This window comes from Aquila chrysaetos, chromosome 19 (genome assembly GCF_900496995.4).
Source record: "Aquila chrysaetos chrysaetos chromosome 19, bAquChr1.4, whole genome shotgun sequence".
Classification (NCBI taxonomy): domain Eukaryota; kingdom Metazoa; phylum Chordata; class Aves; order Accipitriformes; family Accipitridae; genus Aquila; species Aquila chrysaetos.
Window position 1 is genome coordinate 25,643,385 of NC_044022.1, and position 20,257 is coordinate 25,663,641.

Here is a 20,257-nt window from a genome sequence, read left to right on the forward strand (position 1 = left end):
AATCTAAACCTGCCCCCTTTCAGTTTAAAGCCATGACCCTTTGTCCTATCACTACATGCCCTTGTAAAAAGTCCTTCTCCAGCTTTCTTCTAGGCCTCCTTTAGGTGCTGGAAGGGCAAGACGTGGCCTGAACCAGGTGCAGATGTTAAACACTCGCTGCCTGTGACTGCTCCGGTCCTGCCTGAAACCCTTTGCAACACCCCTAACTTCACGGAGGACGACACACCGGAAAAAAATAAATAAATCACCCGCCTCACGCACCAACAACCACCCAGCCCCAAGAGCTGCCGGGGCAGGGGGGGGTAATAAGAAGCTCCAGAGCCCCGTAAAAATGCAAAAAGCACCGTTTGGGCTTGGGAAAGCCCCCCCCCCGAGCCCTCCCGCAAGGCCCGGCCGGGGGCAGGCACGGAGGCAGCTCCGGCCGTGGCGGCAGAAGGAGGGACCACGCGTGTCCCCCCCCCCAGCCCCGCCGGACCCCCCCTCCGCTTTGCAGCAGCGGGGCCGGGCGCTCCCTGCTATTGGCGAGAGGCAGGGAGAGCTTGGTCGGATCCTCCCCTTCCTCTCCCTCCCCAGGCGTTTTTTGCGAGGTTTTTCCCAACTTTCCAGAAGTTTCTCCCCGGCCCCTTATATACCCCCTCCGCCGGACCGTGAGGTGCACAGGGGAGCCGAGCAAAGCAGCACCCCAGCCCCGCAGGTAAAAGAAAAAAAAAATAAAAATAAAGGGGTGGTGGGAGGGGGAAACCGGCGCAGCCCGGGTTCGCAGGACCGCTGCCAGGCAGGGATGTGGCCAAGCTGAGATTGCAGCAGGCTGCGTGTTGGTTTGGGGGTCCTGCCTGTTCCTGGCTGGCCCCACGGGGCAGGGAAGGGGGGGGGTATTGCATGGGGGAAAAGGGGGTTGCATTGGGGTGGGTTGAAGTGGGGTAGGGTACAGACTGCCCCACAAGCCGGCTGTGTTTTTTGAGAAAAGACATTAAAAGATCCGCCCCCCCCCCCCGCCTCCTTGCAGTGAAGCCGCACCCTGGTCTTACACCCAGGAGAAATTTTCAGGGGGCGAAGAAAGAAAAGAGGGGGGGGTAAGGGAAGCACTAACTTGGTCCAAGTGGTGCCGGAGCAGCCCTGGTTGGAGAAAAAAGCCTCCAGCCCCTGCTCCTGCCCAGCCTGGGAGCCTGCGGGACCCTGGGCACCAGCCCAGCGCAGGAGGGGGGGCTCTCACTACAGCCTCCCCGCGACAAGACTGACTAACCCTGTCCTTCTGCCTGCCTTAACAAATGTCACGTCCCTCCGCTGACATGGAAATAGCCTTTTGCTTGCGTGCCTCCGTCCTGCGGCTTTGTCTCGGTCCTGGGAGAAATACAGTCCTTGCAGGGGTGCGTGCCTCTGGGTGGCTGTCGTGGGCGATGGTACCTCCAAATCCTGCCATCCTGCCAGGAGAGCGGGTCCCCAACGGGCCCGAGGAGGTCTGCGGAATGCCACGTTGGCACAGGGCGTCCCCTTGCAGGGCTGGGCTGTACAAACGCAAGAGAGGATGTTATAGGCTGCGCATTCCCCTGCATTCCCTCTATTTTCACCCTGGGTTATGAATTCACCAGTAATCTCAGCCGTAATCCAAGGATGGGCAAAATTTCTCTGTCTCGCCGCCGCAGGCTGCATCACTTGTCGCAGCCCAGGGCACCCAGACACATTTCTCACCAGTCTCTGAAGTAATGAACTTTTTTTAAGCTGAGGATGTAAGCGGTGTGGGCTGCCCGTTGCTCGCAAGAGAATTACTCCATGTATCTGTTTTCTTTCAGAATGAAAAAGGCAAACGTTGACCTCACTATGAAACAGTTTCAAGGTATCTTTAGAAATAAAAGGGAAGAAAAAAAAACCAAAAGAAAACCCCTCAGATTTTAAATGCTTGCCGCACCCAATGCTGTCTGCACCTTAAAAGTGCATCAAGAGCAGTTTTGAGCCCGTCGCACAAGTCTGTGCTCCTAGGTAGCCAGGATGGCTCTTCCCTTCAACGGAAGGCTTGCTCCCAAAAGGATTTTAGGATACAAGCTGCCTCCCTCTCTGAGGCTACATAATTCCCAGTCTGGCAAAGGGTCCCTAGTGCAACTGCGCACTCTCTTTGCTTCGGGCTATGTGCGTGTTTCCTTCCATATGTAATCCCAGCGGGCCCTTCGCTTCCTCCTCGGTTCGCTTTAACCCTGAAGCTGCCCCGTTGCAGCCCTTTCTTGTCAAGCAGCCTCTGAGGCTGGCCAGGAGCAGGGTGGGAGGAGAGGACCAAGGAACAGAACTTCACTGTAGCCTTGGGCGTGATGCAGCCTGTCCAGGAAAAGCTCGCTTTGCGCGTGAAGGTGGAATTTAAGCCCTGAGGATCTGCCATCAGGAAGGTTTGCCGTGAGCAGCGTGAAGTCAGGAGGGAGGGAAGGTCCGGGGACCGGTTACAGCCTCGGAGGCAGGCGGGATGAGCTCCAAAGAGCTTTCAGGCACGGCATTTAGGACTGGTCAGTCTGCAGATTTATCAAAGCTAGTAGCTCAGTGCCCTCACTGGGGATGGGTGCACCTACGTTGTAAAGAGATGCACCTACCTAATGCATGAACATATTGGGAGGGGGGCTCTGCTGGGGCAAAGGAGGGGTCCACAACCTTCCTCTGCCCCTGTGTCTCCCTGGCAGGGCTGTACAGACAAAACTTAAGTCGGACGAAGCTGACTAGACAGTGCTGGATCTTCTCAAGGGGCCCTTCTGACTTAGCTCGGTGGAAGCTCATGTGCTCCATCTAGTGTCTAGAAAGCTGAGCATTTGGGTACCGAGCTGGGGTCCCCAGAGAGGACGATCCCTGCCGTACACTGACCCCAGTAGCCCCTAGATCGACAGGCAGCACTGTGCTACGTGGCCCTTGGGCAACAGAAACATCCTACTTTTAGCTTTTCCCCACCACAGCAGAGGTTTGACCTGCTACTCTGGGGACAGAAATATCTGTTGCTTCCATTCCCTGGCCCCTCCTTAAGTCATTTACTGTACATGAACATACCGTAATATAGTAAAATTGCTTAAAAAGGAAGCATTCATTCAAAATGCACAGGCTGTGCGTGCCAGAGTGCAGCCTGGACTCTTGAAGATTAACTGTTGCTCAGGGGAAAGCCCAGTGTGGACTTGGGATCGCTGCACCCCAAGCAAAGCGTTGATGCAGATGCTCTGGCTATCACTGGAGCCTAGGAGTGGGTTTCACTGGAAGAGCCCCTGGGGTCTCTCAATGCTCCAGGAAGGGCGTCAATCATGCTGACGGTGAGCTCTTCTTGCCCAGCAGGTCCTCAGAGGTGTTGGGTGCCGCTGAAGCCATGTGGATTACTCTGGTGCTCGCTCTCTGCGGCCTCGCTGCAGCCGTGCCATCGGAGGACAGAAAGCTGAGCGACAAGGCAACAACGCTGGCTGACCGCAGCACAACACTGGCCTTCAACCTCTACCATGCCATGGCGAAGGACAAGAACATGGAGAACATCCTGCTGTCCCCCGTGGTCGTGGCCTCTTCCCTCGGCCTCGTGTCCCTCGGGGGCAAAGCCACAACCGCCTCCCAAGCCAAGGCAGTGCTCAGCGCGGACAAACTGAATGATGACTACGTGCACAGCGGGTTGTCCGAGCTCCTGAATGAGGTCAGCAACAGCACAGCCCGCAATGTCACCTGGAAGATCGGCAACCGCTTGTACGGCCCTGCCTCCATCAACTTCGCCGATGACTTTGTGAAGAACAGCAAGAAACACTACAACTACGAGCACTCCAAGATCAACTTCCGAGACAAGAGGAGCGCCCTGAAATCCATTAATGAGTGGGCAGCCCAGACCACGGATGGGAAACTCCCAGAGGTCACGAAAGATGTTGAGAAAACCGATGGGGCCCTCATTGTCAATGCCATGTTCTTCAAGCGTAAGTTCTACCTTCAATTCTTGATACAAGTGACCCAAAACCTAGCCTGAGCCAATACAGCGGCCCAAATGGGAAGGTGAACAAACCCTGGGTCCACCCTTTTTCAGAGCGAGTAGTTAGGAACTGTGCATGAGATTACCACCCATTCCCTTTCCTTACAAGCTGAATTTCTCTCTCCTGCAGCTCACTGGGATGAGAAGTTCCACCATAAGATGGTGGACAACCGTGGGTTCATGGTGACCCGTTCCTACACTGTGGGAGTTCCTATGATGCATCGCACAGGTAAGTTGCAAACCTCCTGCCCCACGTCAAGACCAACCGGAGTTATGCTTGCTGCTGCTCCGTTACCCAGTTTTCCACCAACTGCTTCCAAGATTGTTTTGCCTGACGGGCATTAAGTGAGAGAGAACAAAGCAGGGTGCGCTTGTTCTGCTGATTCAATCTCTCTGTGAGCCGAGAGAATCCATGTTTCCTATTGGGTGCTTGGCTGTTAGGAATAAATCCTAGCTTATCACGCAAATGAAAGCCACAGTTTTGAGTTGCTGCCAACTCCAGTAGTGCTGGGCCAGTTCCCAAAACAGCGTTCAGACCCGCTTCCCTTGCTGGTCAGGGAAAGCCCAGGGTGAATTCACAACAAGGCTGTGGGTAGTTTTGCCTCTGCCCCTCATCTTACCATTTCCTGCTTCTGATTTCAAGGTCTCTACAATTACTATGATGATGAGACAGAAAAGCTCCAGGTGGTAGAGATGCCACTTGCTCACAAGCTCTCCAGCATGATCTTTATCATGCCAAACCATGTGGAGCCTCTGGAGAGGGTTGAGAAACTGCTGAACAGGGAGCAGCTAAAGGCCTGGGCTGGCAAGATGAAGAAGAGATCTGTGGCCATCTCGCTGCCTAAGGTCGTCCTGGAAGTCAGCCACGACCTTCAGGTAAAGTTGGTCCTTAAAGAAAACAGTTGGGCCTTGCAGTTCTTTGGGGTGGGAGAGAAGATAGTGGGAAGATTTTTCTGTGCCTGTCATCCTTTTTCCAGCGGCTAGCCTAAGCATGGCTGGAAAGGATTGCACTGTGTCATCTCTGGGAGGGTTGCTGACCTCTTTTCTCCTCCTAGAAACATTTGGCTGATCTGGGCCTGACAGAAGCCATTGACAAAACGAAGGCTGACTTGTCAAAGATCTCTGGCAAGAAAGACCTTTACCTGTCCAACGTCTTCCACGCTGCTGCTCTTGAATGGGACACGGAAGGGAACCCCTACGATGCTGACATCTATGGCCGAGAGGAGATGAGGAACCCCAGGCTCTTCTACGCTGACCACCCCTTCATCTTCATGATCAAGGACAGTAAAACCAACTCCATTCTCTTCATTGGCAGGCTCGTGAGGCCCAAAGGGGACAAGATGCGTGATGAGTTGTAGTTAGGTTTTTTTTTTTTCCAGAGCTTTGGTTTGTGTGTTTTTTAGTGGGGGATTTCAAAAAAGGGGAAACACTATTTTGTATCCTTCTCGAACTATGGGTGCTATTCAGACCAGGGTGCATTGTGATGAGAAACCAGCATACACTTTACCTCACCCCAAAATACTTATTGCACAAACCCACCTTCAGAGAGGAACAGGGAAGCCTGGCACAAGAGGGTCACCAGGAGTGGAAGGGAACTGGCATGCACTGTCTCAGCTACTGGCATTCTCAGCTGAGATGTTCAGGCTGATGCCTAGCTCCTCCCTACACTAGAGTTAAGCCTCCTGCTAAGTACCTTGCTGCTACCATCAGCCCTGCAAAGGCACAAGCCCTCCACCCTTCCATCTCAGACGCTTCTGCACATTTAGCTCTGCCACTTACTTTTCTCCCCCTTTGACGCTATGCGGCACCACACCAGAGCTGCTCTGGTCGCTTTGCAGTTGTTCCTTGCTTCTCTCTTCAGCGGTGTGTAACAGAGCACGGAGGGCCAATCCTGCAGTCCAGCCCCCTCTATGGCCCTGGGAGCAGAGCAGAACCATGACAGCATGTAAGTACAGAGATTGTATGGAGTTGTGCCCTTCTGTCCTGCCTAACCCTGCTCTGCGTGACCGTTAGATACTTCAACTGCAACAGGTCATCACCTCCTTAGGTAGAACACTTGCTGCAAAGCCAAGCGCAGCTTTGCTCAACACTTCACAGAGAAGTAAGTGGCTTAGGGGTGTCAACAGAGAGGCCAAAGAGCAGATGGGCTTCTAGAAAGATAAACCCGAGGTCCCTTCAGCACCCTTGCATGACAGAAATGGCCCTCGGGATCACGAAGGGGGCTTTTGGGCCAACATCTGGAATTAAACACCCTGTACTAGGCAGAGGGACTCCACTACTCCTGGTGCTTCTGCATCAGCACATAGGGCTGGGAAAGAGACAGTTACCACTGTGAAGGTTCTCCCAATTATGTCTAGGGCTGGTACCCGTCAGCTCCCGTAGCAGGCCAAGGGACTCCTGCGGGCTTCTCACGGGGAGGTGGATCAGGTTCACTTCCACTTTCTTGTTTAAATACAAAGCTTTAGAGCTGCCGTTACCTGACTTCCTAATGACCCTTTTCTGAAGCTCCTCTCCTCCATGATACTTTAGCTCCCTGTTGGCTGACCTGGATAAGGGCATGCAGAAAAACAAATGTATTTATAGTTATACTCGTATTTATGTCTGATAATTAGCAAGTTTCACAGCCTGCTCCAGCCTAGACTTGGAAGCTATTGCCATCTTCTCTTTAAGGGATATCATCAGGTTAGTACTACTCAAAGAACTGATATGATCCCATGAGCATTGAAGCATGTGTCAGGTAAGCCTTGCTATGCACTGAGAGACATCGTAAAGCAAGTAATGACAAGATTATTGAAATGAGAGAAATCTGTGCATCACAATCTAAGCACCAGTTATTTGAAATCAGTAAGGACAGTGACTGCATTGCTTTTCTTTGTTTTTATTTCCCTGCTAATGTGCTTCGTGTCAGGTTGCTACATAGAAGCCCAATACTGCATTTTTTCAGACCATACACAGGACTATTTCCACTTATTTATTAAGTTACAAGTACAAAGTCTCTTATTAGGTGTCTCCTATAGTCAAAAATACGGCAGCTTGACCTGACCATGCCTTCTCCAGGTTTGCAAGGTTACACAATCACAGAAAAGCTCATCTGCCCTAATTCCTATCCAAGCCAGCCGGAATGGGAGATTCTTGTCCTTAAGCCTCTTCCCAGATCATGTTCCCAGGTGCTTTCCCCACTGTGTTGGGAGGTAGGAGGCAATCCACAAGGATGTACCCAAATGCACGGGAAGCCTAAAGCCCAGTGTGTATGCGAAGACACTACCCGCTGAATCAGCGCACTGAAACCCACACGCTGTAGCACATTATGGAGGATGGGGGGTGGGTGGGTAAAAGGGGTGGGCAAGGCAAGAACACACTGTGGGATATTGTGAATAATTTGCATCATGTGGATGCAGGCGTCTGATGGCTTTTATTGTCTGTTCTTGTACCACACAATGACAGTTGTATAATTTTGCAATAAAACTTTTTCAATGAACCTCCGGCAGCCACAGTCACTTGCAGGGTGGGGGTAGAGACAAAATGCTCTTAAAAGAGCTTAGGGAGGTTCCTTGCCATCTTTAAATCCAATATACCTCTCTTAATCTGTTAATTATGGACAAAAATTACACTTAATACACAACAGATGGGTTCTTATGACCTGCTAATAGCAACAGACATGTCAGCTTTTCACTTCACTTTAAAATTTTTTTCCTGAAACTGCAAGTATCCAGCATCTTTAATGCTTCAAGGTAAAGGACCTACTGCCCTGCCCTCCTCTGACATTTAACAGAACAGCAAATGGCTGTTAAAATATGGCAGCGTAGGAAGAAAAAGAAGCGAGCTATTAGCTGCAGGGACCAGCCTTCCTGACCCTACAACTCAAAAGCTTCTCTAGCTGGGATCCAATCGAAGGAAATAGAGGAGGAAAAGGAACTGCAAGAACCTGCACCATCGCTATGGCCATACAGCTAAATATGACTTCCACAGTTGGAAAATCCAGCAGTGTCAGACCCTGCTGGCCCATGTCCTTCCACTTCTGGGAAGGGATTAACTTTCTGCCACTCAGTCACAAGCAAAACTAAAGCCACAGACATCTCACCTCCCCTTTTCCCCGAGCTAAAATAGCATGTCTGGGAAGGACAGGCACCCACATCCGTGTAGAGCTCCTCACAAACTGAAAAAGCACCAGCTGCTTGCCAGATCACAGTCTTTCACTGCACAAAATTACAGAAGCCATCTCCAGCACTAACCATAGCAGCCCAGGAACACCATCAACCTAGAATAGCAATACTGCAAGTTAAAAGCTTTCCAGAGCTTCTGAGCTCATCCTACCCCCAGCTCATCTTGCAAGCAGCTTTAAATACTTGTGTTTTTCATCCCAGGGAAGACAGCACCCTCAAGACACAGGGAACCTAATGAGCCCCCTACCCCTCCTTTAGCAGCTTCTAACAGCTCATGGTGGTGGTATATTCCAACCAATGCATGCTAGAAAGGTATTCGGTTCACATGTGCAAACCTTCACCATTATGGGATAATCATAGAATCACAAATGGTTTGGGTTGGAAGGGACCTTTCAAGGTCATCTAGTCCAACCCCCCTGCCATGGGCAGGGACATCTTCAACCAGATCACGCTGTTCAGAGCCCCGTCCAACCTGACCTCGAATGTTTCCAGGGATGGGGCATCGACCACCTCTCTGGGAAACCTGGGCCAGGGTTTCACCAACCTCAGTGTAAAAAAATTTCCTTTTATCTAGTCTGAATCTTTCCTCTTTTAGTTTAAAACCATCATCCCCTGTCCTATCACTACAGGCCCTACTAAGAAGTCTGTACCCATCTTTCTTACAAGCCCCCTTTAAGTACTGGAAGGCTGCTATAAGGTCTCCCTGTAACCTTCTCTTCTCCAGGCTGAACAACCCCAACTCTCTCAGCTTTTCCTCACAGCAGAGGTGTTCCAGCCCTCGGATCATTTTGTGGCCTCCTCTGGACCCGCTCCAACAGGTCCATGTCCTTCCTGTGCTGAGGACTCCAGAGCTGGACGCAGAACCGCAGGCAGGGTCTCACCAGAGCGGTAATCCTTGATGTTGTCCTCAACTTCTCACAACATGATGGATCTAGCAAGAAGAGAGGTACAGCAATACCACTCTTAAACACACTACTTGCACATCTCTTGATCTTACACACAAGCAACTATAAACATCTCTTGATTCTATCAGTAATTGACACTGTGAGATTAATAGGCTGATGGACCAGGTTGGAGGGCTTTAAACCCAAAAGAAACTGAGCCATCTCCAGGAAAGCCAGCCCTCACTGGAGGACTGCAGTAAAAGTTTCTAGCTGATCATCCTCTAGTATATTGGGACATTTTAAGAATTTAGACACAGCGTGCAAGGCCTTGCACTGTGTCACTCTTACATTGCTTCAGGCCTGCCAGCTTTCACACGTTTCCTGCTCCTATAAAGTGGCAAAGCTGGCCTGTCACTTTTTTTGTTCCAAATTCAAATTTATATTTAAAAAAATAAAAAATGAATGTTGATATTACTTACTGTAACACTTAACATGCAATAACTTTTTTTTAAAGCTTTCCACTGAAAGATCTGCACAGAAACCTGGAATCAGACTCACTCTCTGACACCCTGAGAAGGCACATCTGTTTCTGACAGACTTAACCAGCTTCCCAGCCAGCACCCTGCCAGGCTGGGTTTCCAGGAGGCCTGCCAGAGAAGCTGGGAACAGGAAGGCTGAGGCTCACACATCCACACACTCTGCCAGACAGACCAGTTCCTGACACCGTCAGTTTGAAATTCCAGTTCGTACGCTGCCTGCCTAGCTCCTGCAAAGAAGCCTCCTGCAAATGGAAATCTGGATGTCAAAGCTATTCCTAAGCAACAAATTTTGTAGATTTGTACAATTTTTGTTAATGTAACGAACAGGTTCTGAATTTCTCAAAATCTGAACAGAACAAAGCCTTGATCCTGTGCACATGATCTCTTAGGACGTGCGTAACAGTCTCTTCCCATTACTGCATCAGACTTAGAAAAACACACTGGGAAAGGAGCTGACAGAACTAAAATGTCTGCCTGAAACTTAACCAAATGCTCAATCATCTCGCTGCTTTAGCTACAAGGCTTTAGTTTGACCGCAGCAGACAAGAGCATCAAAAGTAATTCATACAGCAATGGAACAGAAGTGAAAACACATCCCACCTACAGACTACGCATTTCAATAGCTTAAGTAGCCTTGTCATCTATTATCAACTTCAGGATCTACCTGTGTTATCATACATTGGCTCATTAAAGCCAATTATTAATACAGTGACAAATTAATGGACTGTCTACTCAAGCCTCAAAGGAAGGAAAGATTTTTCCCCAATCGCTTAAATATATTACCATCTCAAAGCTTAGGACAGATGGTTTGAAATCCAGAGTGTACACTTCCCCCTCCCCACCAATGTGTAAATACCTACTCAGAAGTTTGTCTCACCCCACACGTTCACCAACTAAGGTTACCTGACCCTAACAGGAGCTACATTGTTCCTATATGGTCTATAGCCCTGAAAGTCACATAGTGAATGTCTTCTCAGTGACAAGGGACGTGGATGCACAGAGGTGAAAAAAGTATTTAGTAGAACACAGTAATATTTCAGTTGAAGCCAGAAAGGTATAAACTACTGCAACTGCTTCGGACATTGCTAAAAAAGCTCCCCCTTCTGGAAACCTTGGAGAAAGGGAGTGGTATGCAAGTGAAAAGTTACCAGTACTACTCCAGTTCATGGGGTGTTATTCATGACCCTCTAAACACCAGACTGCTGCTCCAGCTCTACCTAGAAATCAGCATTTTGTCCCCACTTTGTTTAGATCAGGATCTGGTATGTTCACTCCAAAAGGGTAACACAAGCTGGAAGAAATGCAACAGAATTTCTTCCATACCAAAGGTGGGAGCAAGGCTTTCCTGGAACACATCTTGCAAAAAAAAGCACCTCCACAAACACTGTCTTTTGTGATTTTATTAAGAGATGTTTTCAGGACAGTCAAGCTTCTGGTTGCAGATGTTACAAACCCTACAACAAAAAAACAAAATACTGAGTGAGATGGTGGCAAACCATTTCCCATAACCATTCTCCTACCTGAAACACTGAACAAACAGGCTCCAAATTTTCAAATTAAATGGCATCTCTCACTTCTTGCATTTTAGCCAATGATACCCCTTTTGCCCACAGGAACAGACCTTGCTAGTCAGATTCCCTTCTTTCACTGTGGCCCTGCAAACTCCCTGAACTCTCCCTGTTCACACAAGGCCAGCTTCAGTCAGAGAACACCACAGCCGGGCTCTCACTGGAAGCTAAGGAAGTCTTCTGGAAGAGGCCTTAGGCCCTGTGCCTCCTGCTGCTCTAACTGGAGAAAGCGAGCAAAACTTTCAAAAGCAGCAAGTTGCACATTTTCACTAGGAACAACCCAGAGCAGGTCTCAGACAATTTCAAGCTATCAATTTCTCTCTTAGAAGCTACTCCTTCAGGGAGACAGGATTTCAAACCTTTATTATTTACTTATGAAACTAGCCTACACATTGTGCTCAACGTTATTGGCTTCTAAATCTACCCCAAACTGGATCCCATGGAGGGTGGGGTGTATGAGGAATATATAATATACCCTGTGCTTGTCAACTGCACGCTGGTAGCAGGTGGTACAATGTGAAAACATCCAAGGCACTGAACCCTTCTCAGACAAATGCCTCTAAGTCACTCAAATTGTGACCCAAGGTCCCCAAATCCATGCTGTAGAACACAACACAGAATAGGGCACTTGGACAAGCATATTCCCTTTCAGATTTGTCATCTCATCTTCACTGAAGGGTGTGCTTAGCCAGTTTGCAGCGTGCCTTAAACCATGCTCCCTTCATCCAGGGCAATACTCTAAACCCAACCCAGCTGACCACTGTGCCTGGCACAATGCAGCAGCTTTTCCTCCCAGTATCCCAGCTACTGTACAGCTTTTTTGGTGACATGACACCTTTTCCGCATGGATCCTCCCACCACGCACAGGCACTTACCCCTCAGGCAGTGGGAACCGGCTGAGGCATGGCTGGCTGTTCTGGTTTGCCACCTTTCTGCTCTGAAATGGGGGTGGTGGGCAAGATCTCTTCTTTGGGTTCCACAATGCTGACGTGGTCTGGCAGAGGCTTTTTGGGGCCAATCTTTCCACTTGGGTCCCAGGGCAACATAATCTTTACTTTGATGCCCAGTACTCCTGAGAAGAGTGACAGGATAACACAGACACGCTCATTAGACACAGAACATCAAGTACACGTTCAGTAGGGACAAGCCCCAAGGTCACAAAATATGCTATCTGCACCAAAAACGTCTCCTGACAACACCGAAGATGCAAGCTGATTGACACAAACGGGCTATAGCTTAAAAATCTAATTACTGTGAATTTACATCAGCGTGTTTACCTTTATCCAATTCATTGCCTTTGTTAACTGCAGTCTGGGACAGCAATGAAAACATGCTATATCCTTAAGTCATGCTAAGCCTGGTTTTAAACCCTGTCCTTCCTGAGATAGCTCACTTTCCTAGGAAATTGCACTGGGTTTTTTGCATCCCTTCTCAGACAAATGCCTCTAAATCATCCAATGAGTAGGACATCCTGCCCAAGGCAGCCTTAGCACAGCACCACAGAACATGGCACTGAACAGGCTGCAATGACACAAGGACATCCCTTCTGACTCGTCATCGTATCATCACTGAAGGGAGGGTGGAGAATAGCTTTGTCTATGCTAGTATCCCTACATCAGGTGTTCTGCAATTAAGTAACCCAAAGCCAATTAAGATGCAGAAATCATTTGTGTTTTACCAGGGGAAGGACAAGTGTCAGCAGGCTTGGCTAGTTTAGCTGGGAAGACTTGCCAGGTCACAGCTATGGGGGAAAACTGTCTGACACTTGCTTTTTCGTGGGTCTTGTAGCACCCGTGTTCTGTCTGCCTACCCCTAGGAGCCAAGAATCCAAACTGCCAACAGCTCTTAAACTCCATCAATATCCATTTCATTTTTAAGTTGTTTTGGTACCCAACCTCAGAGGCCACAGGACACAAGTGACAGTATCTGGAAAATCCAAAAGTCACATTCTCAACTGGAAACATGCAATCCCCACCACTAGAAAAGTGGATGACCTGGGATGACTACACAAAATTCTGTTGTCTGCTGACAGCCCCTTCTCCATTTCCCATTCACATAACACAAATGCAAATAAAGTTCTACTTCATATGTAATGTGCAAACTCCACAGTGACAGCTTAGTTGCAAAAGCCCAAGAAAACAAGAGATTTTCAGAGTCAGGACTACAGGTAGCACAACTGAACCACTTTGCAAGATCAGTGGTGCATCAAAATCATGTGAGTTACCATCCCACAGGTGATAGAGGGAAACCTCTAACCTGCAGGCATGGGATGCCAGGAGTTGAGATCTGGCTCTGAAGCACTGATAGAAGGAACCAACAGAGCTGCAAAGGGATCTGCATCCCAGCCACTCACCCTGCCGGAGAAGGACGTGACGCACAGCTGTGTCAACGTAGTAATTCACTGGGTCTCCACTGTGGATCATCAAGCCATCCACAAACTTCATGGACTTGGCACGCTGACCTCTGAGTTTGCCGGACACAACCACCTCGCAACCCTTGGCACCGCTCTCCATGATGAAGCGGAGGACACCATAGCAGGCTCTGCAGGGAGAGAGCAGCAACAGCCACAGCGTTACTCCCACTCTGCCAAATCCACGTGGCTCCATGGAGGCATTTTACACCAATTTCAAGCACAGACAATCACACTTCAAGTTTTGTTTGTAAGAAGCCTTCCAAATGCACACCCTGTCAATACTATGCAAAGCAGCAAAAATCTTCACAGCGTTTTAGCAGTCAAACCCAGCCTAAGAAAACTCTTGTGACTTATGGTCCTTGTAAGGTTGTGGGAACAGTGACAAGCACACGTTCTTTGTGACACAAAAGCAGCTCCACAGCTGAAGGTGGCCAATACACCCACGTCAGGAGTGCAGCTCCCCATCCCTTCTCAGACAAATGCCTCTAAATCATTCAATGATGACAGGATGCTCCTGCTGAAGAACCACACGCAGCATCACAGAACATGACGCTGCAGAGGTACCGCAACAAGAGCCACCCACTTCTGACTCGTCATCTTATCATCACCGAAGGGATCTGAGAAGCAAGGCCACTGTCACCTGAACTACAATTCACCCAGAAGGCGTGAAATTGTATTTCACTCCTCCACCAATGTATTCATGAAGAAGTAAATGCAAGCTTTAAGCACACCAGTCAGACAACTTGTAATCTGATCTACTCTAAGACTACAACTTTCATGTCTGAAATACATTCTAACAACTACTATCAAACGTAACTGGGTACTAAACAAAAAGCTTCCATACGGTAGAATTATCAATATAAACTGCCCTCTCCAAGTGCAGCATTATTAGGTTAAAATTTCAAACTAAAGATGAGCTGGCAAGGAGGTTTTTTGAAATCGTATTTGAATCCCACACTTCCTTAGTGTGCCACCACACTCAACTTGCTCTACTCACCGACGCACTGCTAAACCTCCCAGAAGCTTGTACCGCAGGGACTCTGCCTGAGCGATTGCGCACAGACCTCTCGTGGCCACCTTCTCGGCATAGAGCTACAAAGGAGAATAAGTAAACTCAGAAACAGAGCTATATTTCAAGACAGTTTTCAGTTAGTCCTTCCCCATTCACATGCAGAAGTTTTTTCTTCGGACACTACACTCAGTGCCTGTCTCCTACTCCAGGCAGAGCTGAGACACACTGACGACACTCCAGGGAAAGTCAGGAGACTATTAAAACATCCACGGTGCAGTCTCAAAGAGCTGCTGCTTCAAACAGCCCCAGAGCATTAAGTACCACTGGAGAGAGGTATCCAGACAATCACAAAAACTTCGCTTGAGACACAGTTTTTACAACACATCAGTTACATTAAGTCTGCTTAAGTGTTAAAATCAAACCTAAGAAAAGGGTTGATTTTTGAAAGCTGGGAGAGTGAGGTGTATTAAATCTAACATCTCCAAGAGACCAAAGTCTGATACTTCAGAAGAAGCAGACATTCAAAAACATGCACATGGTATTCCTAGAGCTGACAAATCATGATGCACTCTGTGAGCGTTTGTTGAGCGTTTTTGTCATTCAGTATGTTTAAGCATTTGCTGGAGATAATCGGCAACCTTCACTGTATAATGTGATCCAGCAACACTGGCCAAGCAGGAATCAATGCAAGCACCACCCCAGACCACACATTCCCCATCCCCCCCAATTTGTTTTAGAGGAAAGTACTAGTAAGGGCACAGATTTCAAACATTAAAAGACCAGAAATAACTGGTGTGTCACTTACGCTGTCTATTTCATTACAGTATCATACTCAAAAATCTCAAAGATCCTTCTGCACTGAAAGAACTTCTTTGTAAGGACAGAAGCATTATGAATACAATAAGGGTAATGGTAACACACGAATACCAAACATTATGCTGTTATACTAGCTTCTCACCTCAATACCAGGACAGCAACATTCTCTACAAAACATTTACAGGTACGTTTAAAAAGTTCTACCTGCATCCTCCTTGTTGGGTAATCAGAGAAAACGAGCCAAAGTGACAGCGCTCAAAATACCACAAACAGCAAAGCATTTTGTATTTCAGTACAAGAGTGTTTTGTGAGAATAGGTAAAACAGGCCCCAAGTTATCTTCAAGTCAAACCGCCTTTCAGCTGACACCATCCAGACAGTGCACAAAGCTAACTGCACAACCCTCTTACTACTTACTGTTTTAACCAAGACACTTTTACCTCAACGCTTCCCTCAGGGAAGCCAAACCTCTTCTGCACGACAGCTGTCAGCTCCCGGATGCGGCGTCCCTTTTCACCCAGGACGTTCTGAGTTCTGGAAAAAAAAAGTACAGTACGCCTTAGAAAAGTGTCTCCAGGTCTGAGCCTGTAACCATCCCAAAGAGCTTCCAGCCTGAGCATCTAACTTAGTTCAGGGGTTGTAACACTGCTGTATCACTAAAGATCACTTCAAGATCTCTTTCTCAAGTAGTTTCCCCTAATGTGGACCACTTTAAGCTTCAGCCTGCAGCAGCATCCCTTACAGCCGTGCACAGCACCTGTGAGTCAACAACAGCATCTCAGTTACCTGGTGGCAAGTATGATAATCTCAGTCCTGGTTGGAGTGACCCGGACTTCTACTCCGGAGTAGCCATCTTCAGCCAGTTCACGAGTCAGAAACTCATTCAGCTCAGCTTTGAAGATACCGTCAGCGACAAACTAAAAAACAAACGGACCAAGTCAAGCGCTGTTCAAGTGCTCAGGCTGAACACAAGATTTTCACATTCTGAGTTTGGGTGCAATCCATCCCTGGGACCACTCTGCAGGCTGACAGTCTCTCCCCCCATGGAGAGGAAGCAGCAGTGGCGAGAAATAAAAGCGTCTCCCCTGAAGTTCCCAGAGACAATTCACTTCTAGCAGGAGCCTACACCACTGCCCGATCCACACCTCGCTACAGCCACACTTCCACGCTGAAATCATAGCTTGCTGCTACGTCTTACCGTGGCCCTTTGATTCAGTATGAATTTATATAAAATAATTACGGGGGGGTCCCATCCCTTTACCGTCCCCACAGGGGCCTGCTGCTAGGGCTCCCACTCCCACCCTGACAGCGCACAGGCCCCAAGCCTCCCTCCCTCCCTCTCCACGACAGGCAGAGCCCTGCACCCTCCCGCCCCCTCTGACCCACAGAACCAGGGAGTCACTAAACCCAGACACTTCCCACTAAAGAAAAAAAAAAAAAAACACACAAGGAAAACCCAAGCAAGTTCATCAGCTTCCAGCACCGCTCCGCGTCCCTCAGCACAACCCCCGCCTGCCTCCCTTCTGCACGCAAGCCCGGAGCTCTGTACAAGCCCCAAGCAGGGCTGGGGGGGGTGGATCATGGCTTGCCCCCCCGGGGCCTGCGCAAGGCCCCCCGCGCCCTCCCTCACCCCGGCCTCCCGCCGCTGCCGCCATGTTCCCCGCCGGGCCGCCGAACCGCATCCGCCGCCATCCTCCCGCATCCGCCGCCATCCCCTCGCCGCCGCCCCGCCCCGGCGACGCTCGGGGCCGCCCCCGGCGCGAATCCACCGATATGGAGGTGTCCCGCGGCCCCGGCGAGCCGGGCCGCCGCCCTCACCTTGCGCTTCTTGGAGATCTGCACCGCCATCTTGAGCCGCGCCGCCCGGCGGAAAGGAGGGAGCGAGCCCTAGAGGGAGGGCTATATCTGCCTTCCGCCGCTTCCCATTGGGCCGGAGAGATCACGTGGCGGGCGGGCGAGGGCCGATGGGAAATGTAGTCTTCCCCCTGCCCTGGCGCGCCGCCATGTTGGGGAGGCTGAACCCTACCGCTGTCAGTGGGGTTTTCCGCCCTGTCAGGTTGCTGTGAACGTCCACGGTCTCCATTAAAACTGTTATAAAACCGACATAAACGGGCACAGGAGCTAGCAGCAAGATAATTCACCCCGATTTGCTACTTGGAGGCCCGCTCTGGCGGTAGAGACGCCCTCCCCTCATGGCACCGTGGCTGGCTGCCCCAGGCGTGAGGGGAGCGCAGCTTGAGGGCTGGCCCGTCTCCTAACAGGCTGCTGCTTCTGTCGTTTTAACCTTATTTTTAGGCACAGAGGAAGGAAAGGCCCATCAGGAAAAAGGTGTGAAAATCACAGACAGGCTATTTGGTTATTTCCAGGGAAACATCAAGAGTCTTTGCTGCCAGAGGATGCTGCACTGTTATCCATTAAGTCGCTGCTTTATGTAAATTTTAACAATAGCTGTTAACTATTTATTGTTAACCATAGATAAGGATGATAGCTAACTGTAAACTTAAAGCTATTGCAGGTCTTCCCTACTCTGTGTGCAGCATCTTGAGCAGCAGGGCTATAGTCCCTATGCCTCACTGCAAGACAAATGATTCAGTCAATAGGACAGTTGTGGCTCCAGGGCAGATCTTCTGTGGGGTTTTTTTGACACCTATGATGGTATCATCACCTCACCAGTCCAAGCATTGGGTTAAATTAGTAACAGCAGGATGAGACTTCTCGCTTGAAACTTCTGCGGTGGCCAAAGATGGGGAAAGTGGCAAATTTTTTTTGAAATGGTTTAGGGATTGTAGGGGATTACAAGGGTTTGGTTGTGCCATTTCTATTAGAAATAATAATAATGGGCAGAATCGATACATGAAAATACCCACACTAGTGGGTAAAAATGGTCTGTTTGGGAAGAGTCGGCAAAGGGAAGCCCTGCCTTGCAAACCTCCCAGGAGGGAGCCAGAAGATAGGGGATAAGGGCAAAAAGGTTGAAATGAGCGGCTTGGCTTTCTGTAAGGCTTCTCTTGGAAAGCCTTGCCAGAGGTTTTACAGAAACTGAGTGGCCACGGGCGAAGGCAGGGGCATTGCACAGCTCTGCTCCTTACATGGAGCTTACATGCTGCAGGGGGTCTGTGCAACAAAAGAAGAAATGAAATGTCAGAATTATCAAAAAAGAAAGAAGAAATGGGAGACTATCATTTCATGGCTCTGTAAATAATTCTGTGGTGTGCCCACTGGGTACATCTGATCCTGTGTCTCCAAAAGGGTAAATGAGACTCAGGAGAGAGTCAGAGCAGGGCAGCAGGGATGCTTACAGGTCTGGCAGCACCTCTGTGTGAAGTGAGCTGTGCAGGTTGGGACTCAGCCTGGGAAAGATAAAATGTGGTCGAAATCCACCAACCCACACAAGCTTTGAGAGGACAGGCAGGGTCTGACTATTCGCAGTTCTCCCACGAAGAGCAGATGAAGGCAGTGGGAGCTGGGTGTTTGCTGCAAACAGGTTTGTCGTATTTTCAGTTTTCTTTGGGCTTCTGGCTACAGAGGGAAACGCTGGACTGGATTTCTTCTGAGCCAGCATGGCTGCTCTCTCGTTTGTAGGTAGCTGACAGTAGCGGATTGCTGGTTAGGGCCAGCGGTCGTTCGAAATTAGACAGTTGATGACCCCCGTGTCCCCACCAAGAGGCATTGCCACCGGCTGGTCTGCCTGGCAGCCACCTCCACACTGCCTCTGCTTTTGGGCTGGACCGCTTAGGTCGTGCAAAGTTGATGAGCAAAGAGTAGTCCCCATAAACATGCTGGGCAGCAATCAGCATCACTCTGGGAACAGCGAGGTGGAGAAAACGTCTCTCTGCTCTGGAGTGGTACCAACCCTTAAAGGGAGGACAGAGAGTGGAGCGGGACCTCTGCCACCCACCCCGAATCCACCCGGGAGTGTGGGTGAGGGTGTCTGACGTGGCCCAGCCCTCCTCTGGCTGTTTAAGCTCTCTCCCAAACAGGCTGGCCACATCCAGACCCCTGTTGCGGTTTGGCACCCTGCTAACTCCTGGGCCAAACCCCACCAGGGCCCTGTGAACAGTGTCACTGCGCCAACGACGGTGTTTTGGGGCCCGTCTTTTTTGGGAACTGCTTTGCTGCCTCATTGAGACGTAGCCAGGCAAACCATGCAGGGAGTACCAGTATGACCAGTGCAGCGCTGGTAAAACACCCCTGCTTCAAACACCCACGCCAGCATCGCCCGTGGGGAGCAGCGGGGACGCAGCAGCACCTGGAAGAGCCAGCTCTCCTCTTTACCAGGGAAAGGACTATTTTGCCACTAGATGTCAGTGGAGACAGTTTCTAGAGTGGGAAAAGCTTCGTGTCTCTCCTCTCCTCCCTCTTCCCTCTTTCCCGGGGGTTCATTCGTCCGGAATTTGAGGGATGACAGAGACATCGTGAGACAGAGCCTGTCCGGAGCAGCCCACGGTCCACTTCGCAAGGGCAGCTGCCGGTGAGGCACTTGTGTCCCCTCTTGTTGTCACCAAACACCTTTTTCTGTCACTCCTGCTGTGTCCAACCATCACCCCCTGCCCTCAGCCAACTCCTTCCCCTCTCTCTGGGCCTGTCCAAGCTTAGCTGTCCTTCACCATCCACCCTTCGACCTCTCTCCCCACCCTCTGCAGAGAGCTATGATCTCTCCAGAGAGAAGGGACTCAGCAGGAGACACCGTCCCTCACCCCCATCCCCCTTTCCTCGCTCTTGGGCTGCCCAAACACGCTGACCTCAGCGGTCTCTCTGGCAGCCCCGTCCTCCTCTGGTTTCATCTCCGTGCTCCTCAAGTGCCAGTTACTGTCCACGGACTCCAGCAGCGCTGTCCTCAACGGGGACTTCGTCTTTGCCAAAATTAGGAGCCACAGCTCCACCAATCTCTTCCTGTTCTCC

General features: G+C 49.8%; 2 protein-coding genes and 3 non-coding genes across 8 annotated transcripts; 1 reads left to right on the top strand and 4 right to left on the bottom strand.

Annotated features, from left to right (window-relative positions):
- The first annotated feature begins 539 nt into the window (after nt 1–539).
- On the top strand, nt 540–7,439 carry SERPINH1 (serpin family H member 1). 4 transcript variants are annotated; one of them, XM_030043145.2, is made up of 5 exons: nt 540–694; nt 3,295–3,908; nt 4,092–4,190; nt 4,605–4,837; nt 5,017–7,439. In XM_030043145.2, exons 2-5 carry the CDS (start codon nt 3,326–3,328, stop codon nt 5,317–5,319), a joined length of 1,218 nt encoding a protein of 405 aa, XP_029899005.1. In that variant the 5' UTR covers nt 540–694; nt 3,295–3,325; the 3' UTR covers nt 5,320–7,439. The 4 variants fall into 4 exon arrangements, with proteins under 4 accessions (XP_029899005.1, XP_029899006.1, XP_029899007.1 ...); XM_030043146.2 differs by having other exon boundaries at nt 561–694; nt 3,292–3,908; XM_030043147.1 differs by lacking the exon at nt 540–694 and adding an exon at nt 1,810–1,834.
- Nucleotides 7,440–10,932: 3,493 nt separating this feature from the next.
- Nucleotides 10,933–17,284, bottom strand: RPS3 (ribosomal protein S3). The gene is made up of 7 exons (XM_030043149.2): nt 17,174–17,284; nt 16,142–16,272; nt 15,796–15,889; nt 14,526–14,620; nt 13,469–13,656; nt 11,991–12,187; nt 10,933–11,001 (listed from the first exon to the last, which is right to left on the bottom strand). The coding sequence occupies exons 1-6, from the start codon at nt 17,201–17,203 to the stop codon at nt 11,994–11,996; spliced, it is 732 nt and encodes a 243-aa protein (XP_029899009.1). The 5' UTR covers nt 17,204–17,284; the 3' UTR covers nt 10,933–11,001; nt 11,991–11,993.
- LOC115353647 lies at nt 11,656–11,792 on the bottom strand. Its single transcript, XR_003927648.1, has one exon. It is a non-coding gene; the product is annotated as a small nucleolar RNA SNORD15 (small nucleolar RNA).
- Nucleotides 12,542–12,689, bottom strand: LOC115353645. The gene has a single exon (XR_003927646.1). It is a non-coding gene; the product is annotated as a small nucleolar RNA SNORD15 (small nucleolar RNA).
- Nucleotides 13,995–14,141, bottom strand: LOC115353646. Its single transcript, XR_003927647.1, has one exon. It is a non-coding gene; the product is annotated as a small nucleolar RNA SNORD15 (small nucleolar RNA).
- Nucleotides 17,285–20,257: the final 2,973 nt, after the last annotated feature.

Coding starts and splice junctions, on each gene's coding strand:
- SERPINH1 (XM_030043145.2), top strand. CDS start 3,326: ATGTGGATTACTCTGGTGCTCGCTCTCTGCGGCCTCGCTGCAGCCGTG. Junction 4,191..4,604: donor TCCTATGATGCATCGCACAG/GTAAGTTGCAAA, acceptor TCTGATTTCAAG/GTCTCTACAATTACTATGAT. Junction 4,838..5,016: donor AAGTCAGCCACGACCTTCAG/GTAAAGTTGGTC, acceptor TTCTCCTCCTAG/AAACATTTGGCTGATCTGGG.
- RPS3 (XM_030043149.2), bottom strand. CDS start 17,203: ATGGCGGTGCAGATCTCCAAGAAGCGCAAG. Junction 15,890..16,141: donor ATTATCATACTTGCCACCAG/GTAACTGAGATG, acceptor TTTTTTTTCCAG/AACTCAGAACGTCCTGGGTG. Junction 13,657..14,525: donor GGAGGTTTAGCAGTGCGTCG/GTGAGTAGAGCA, acceptor CTCTCCCTGCAG/AGCCTGCTATGGTGTCCTCC.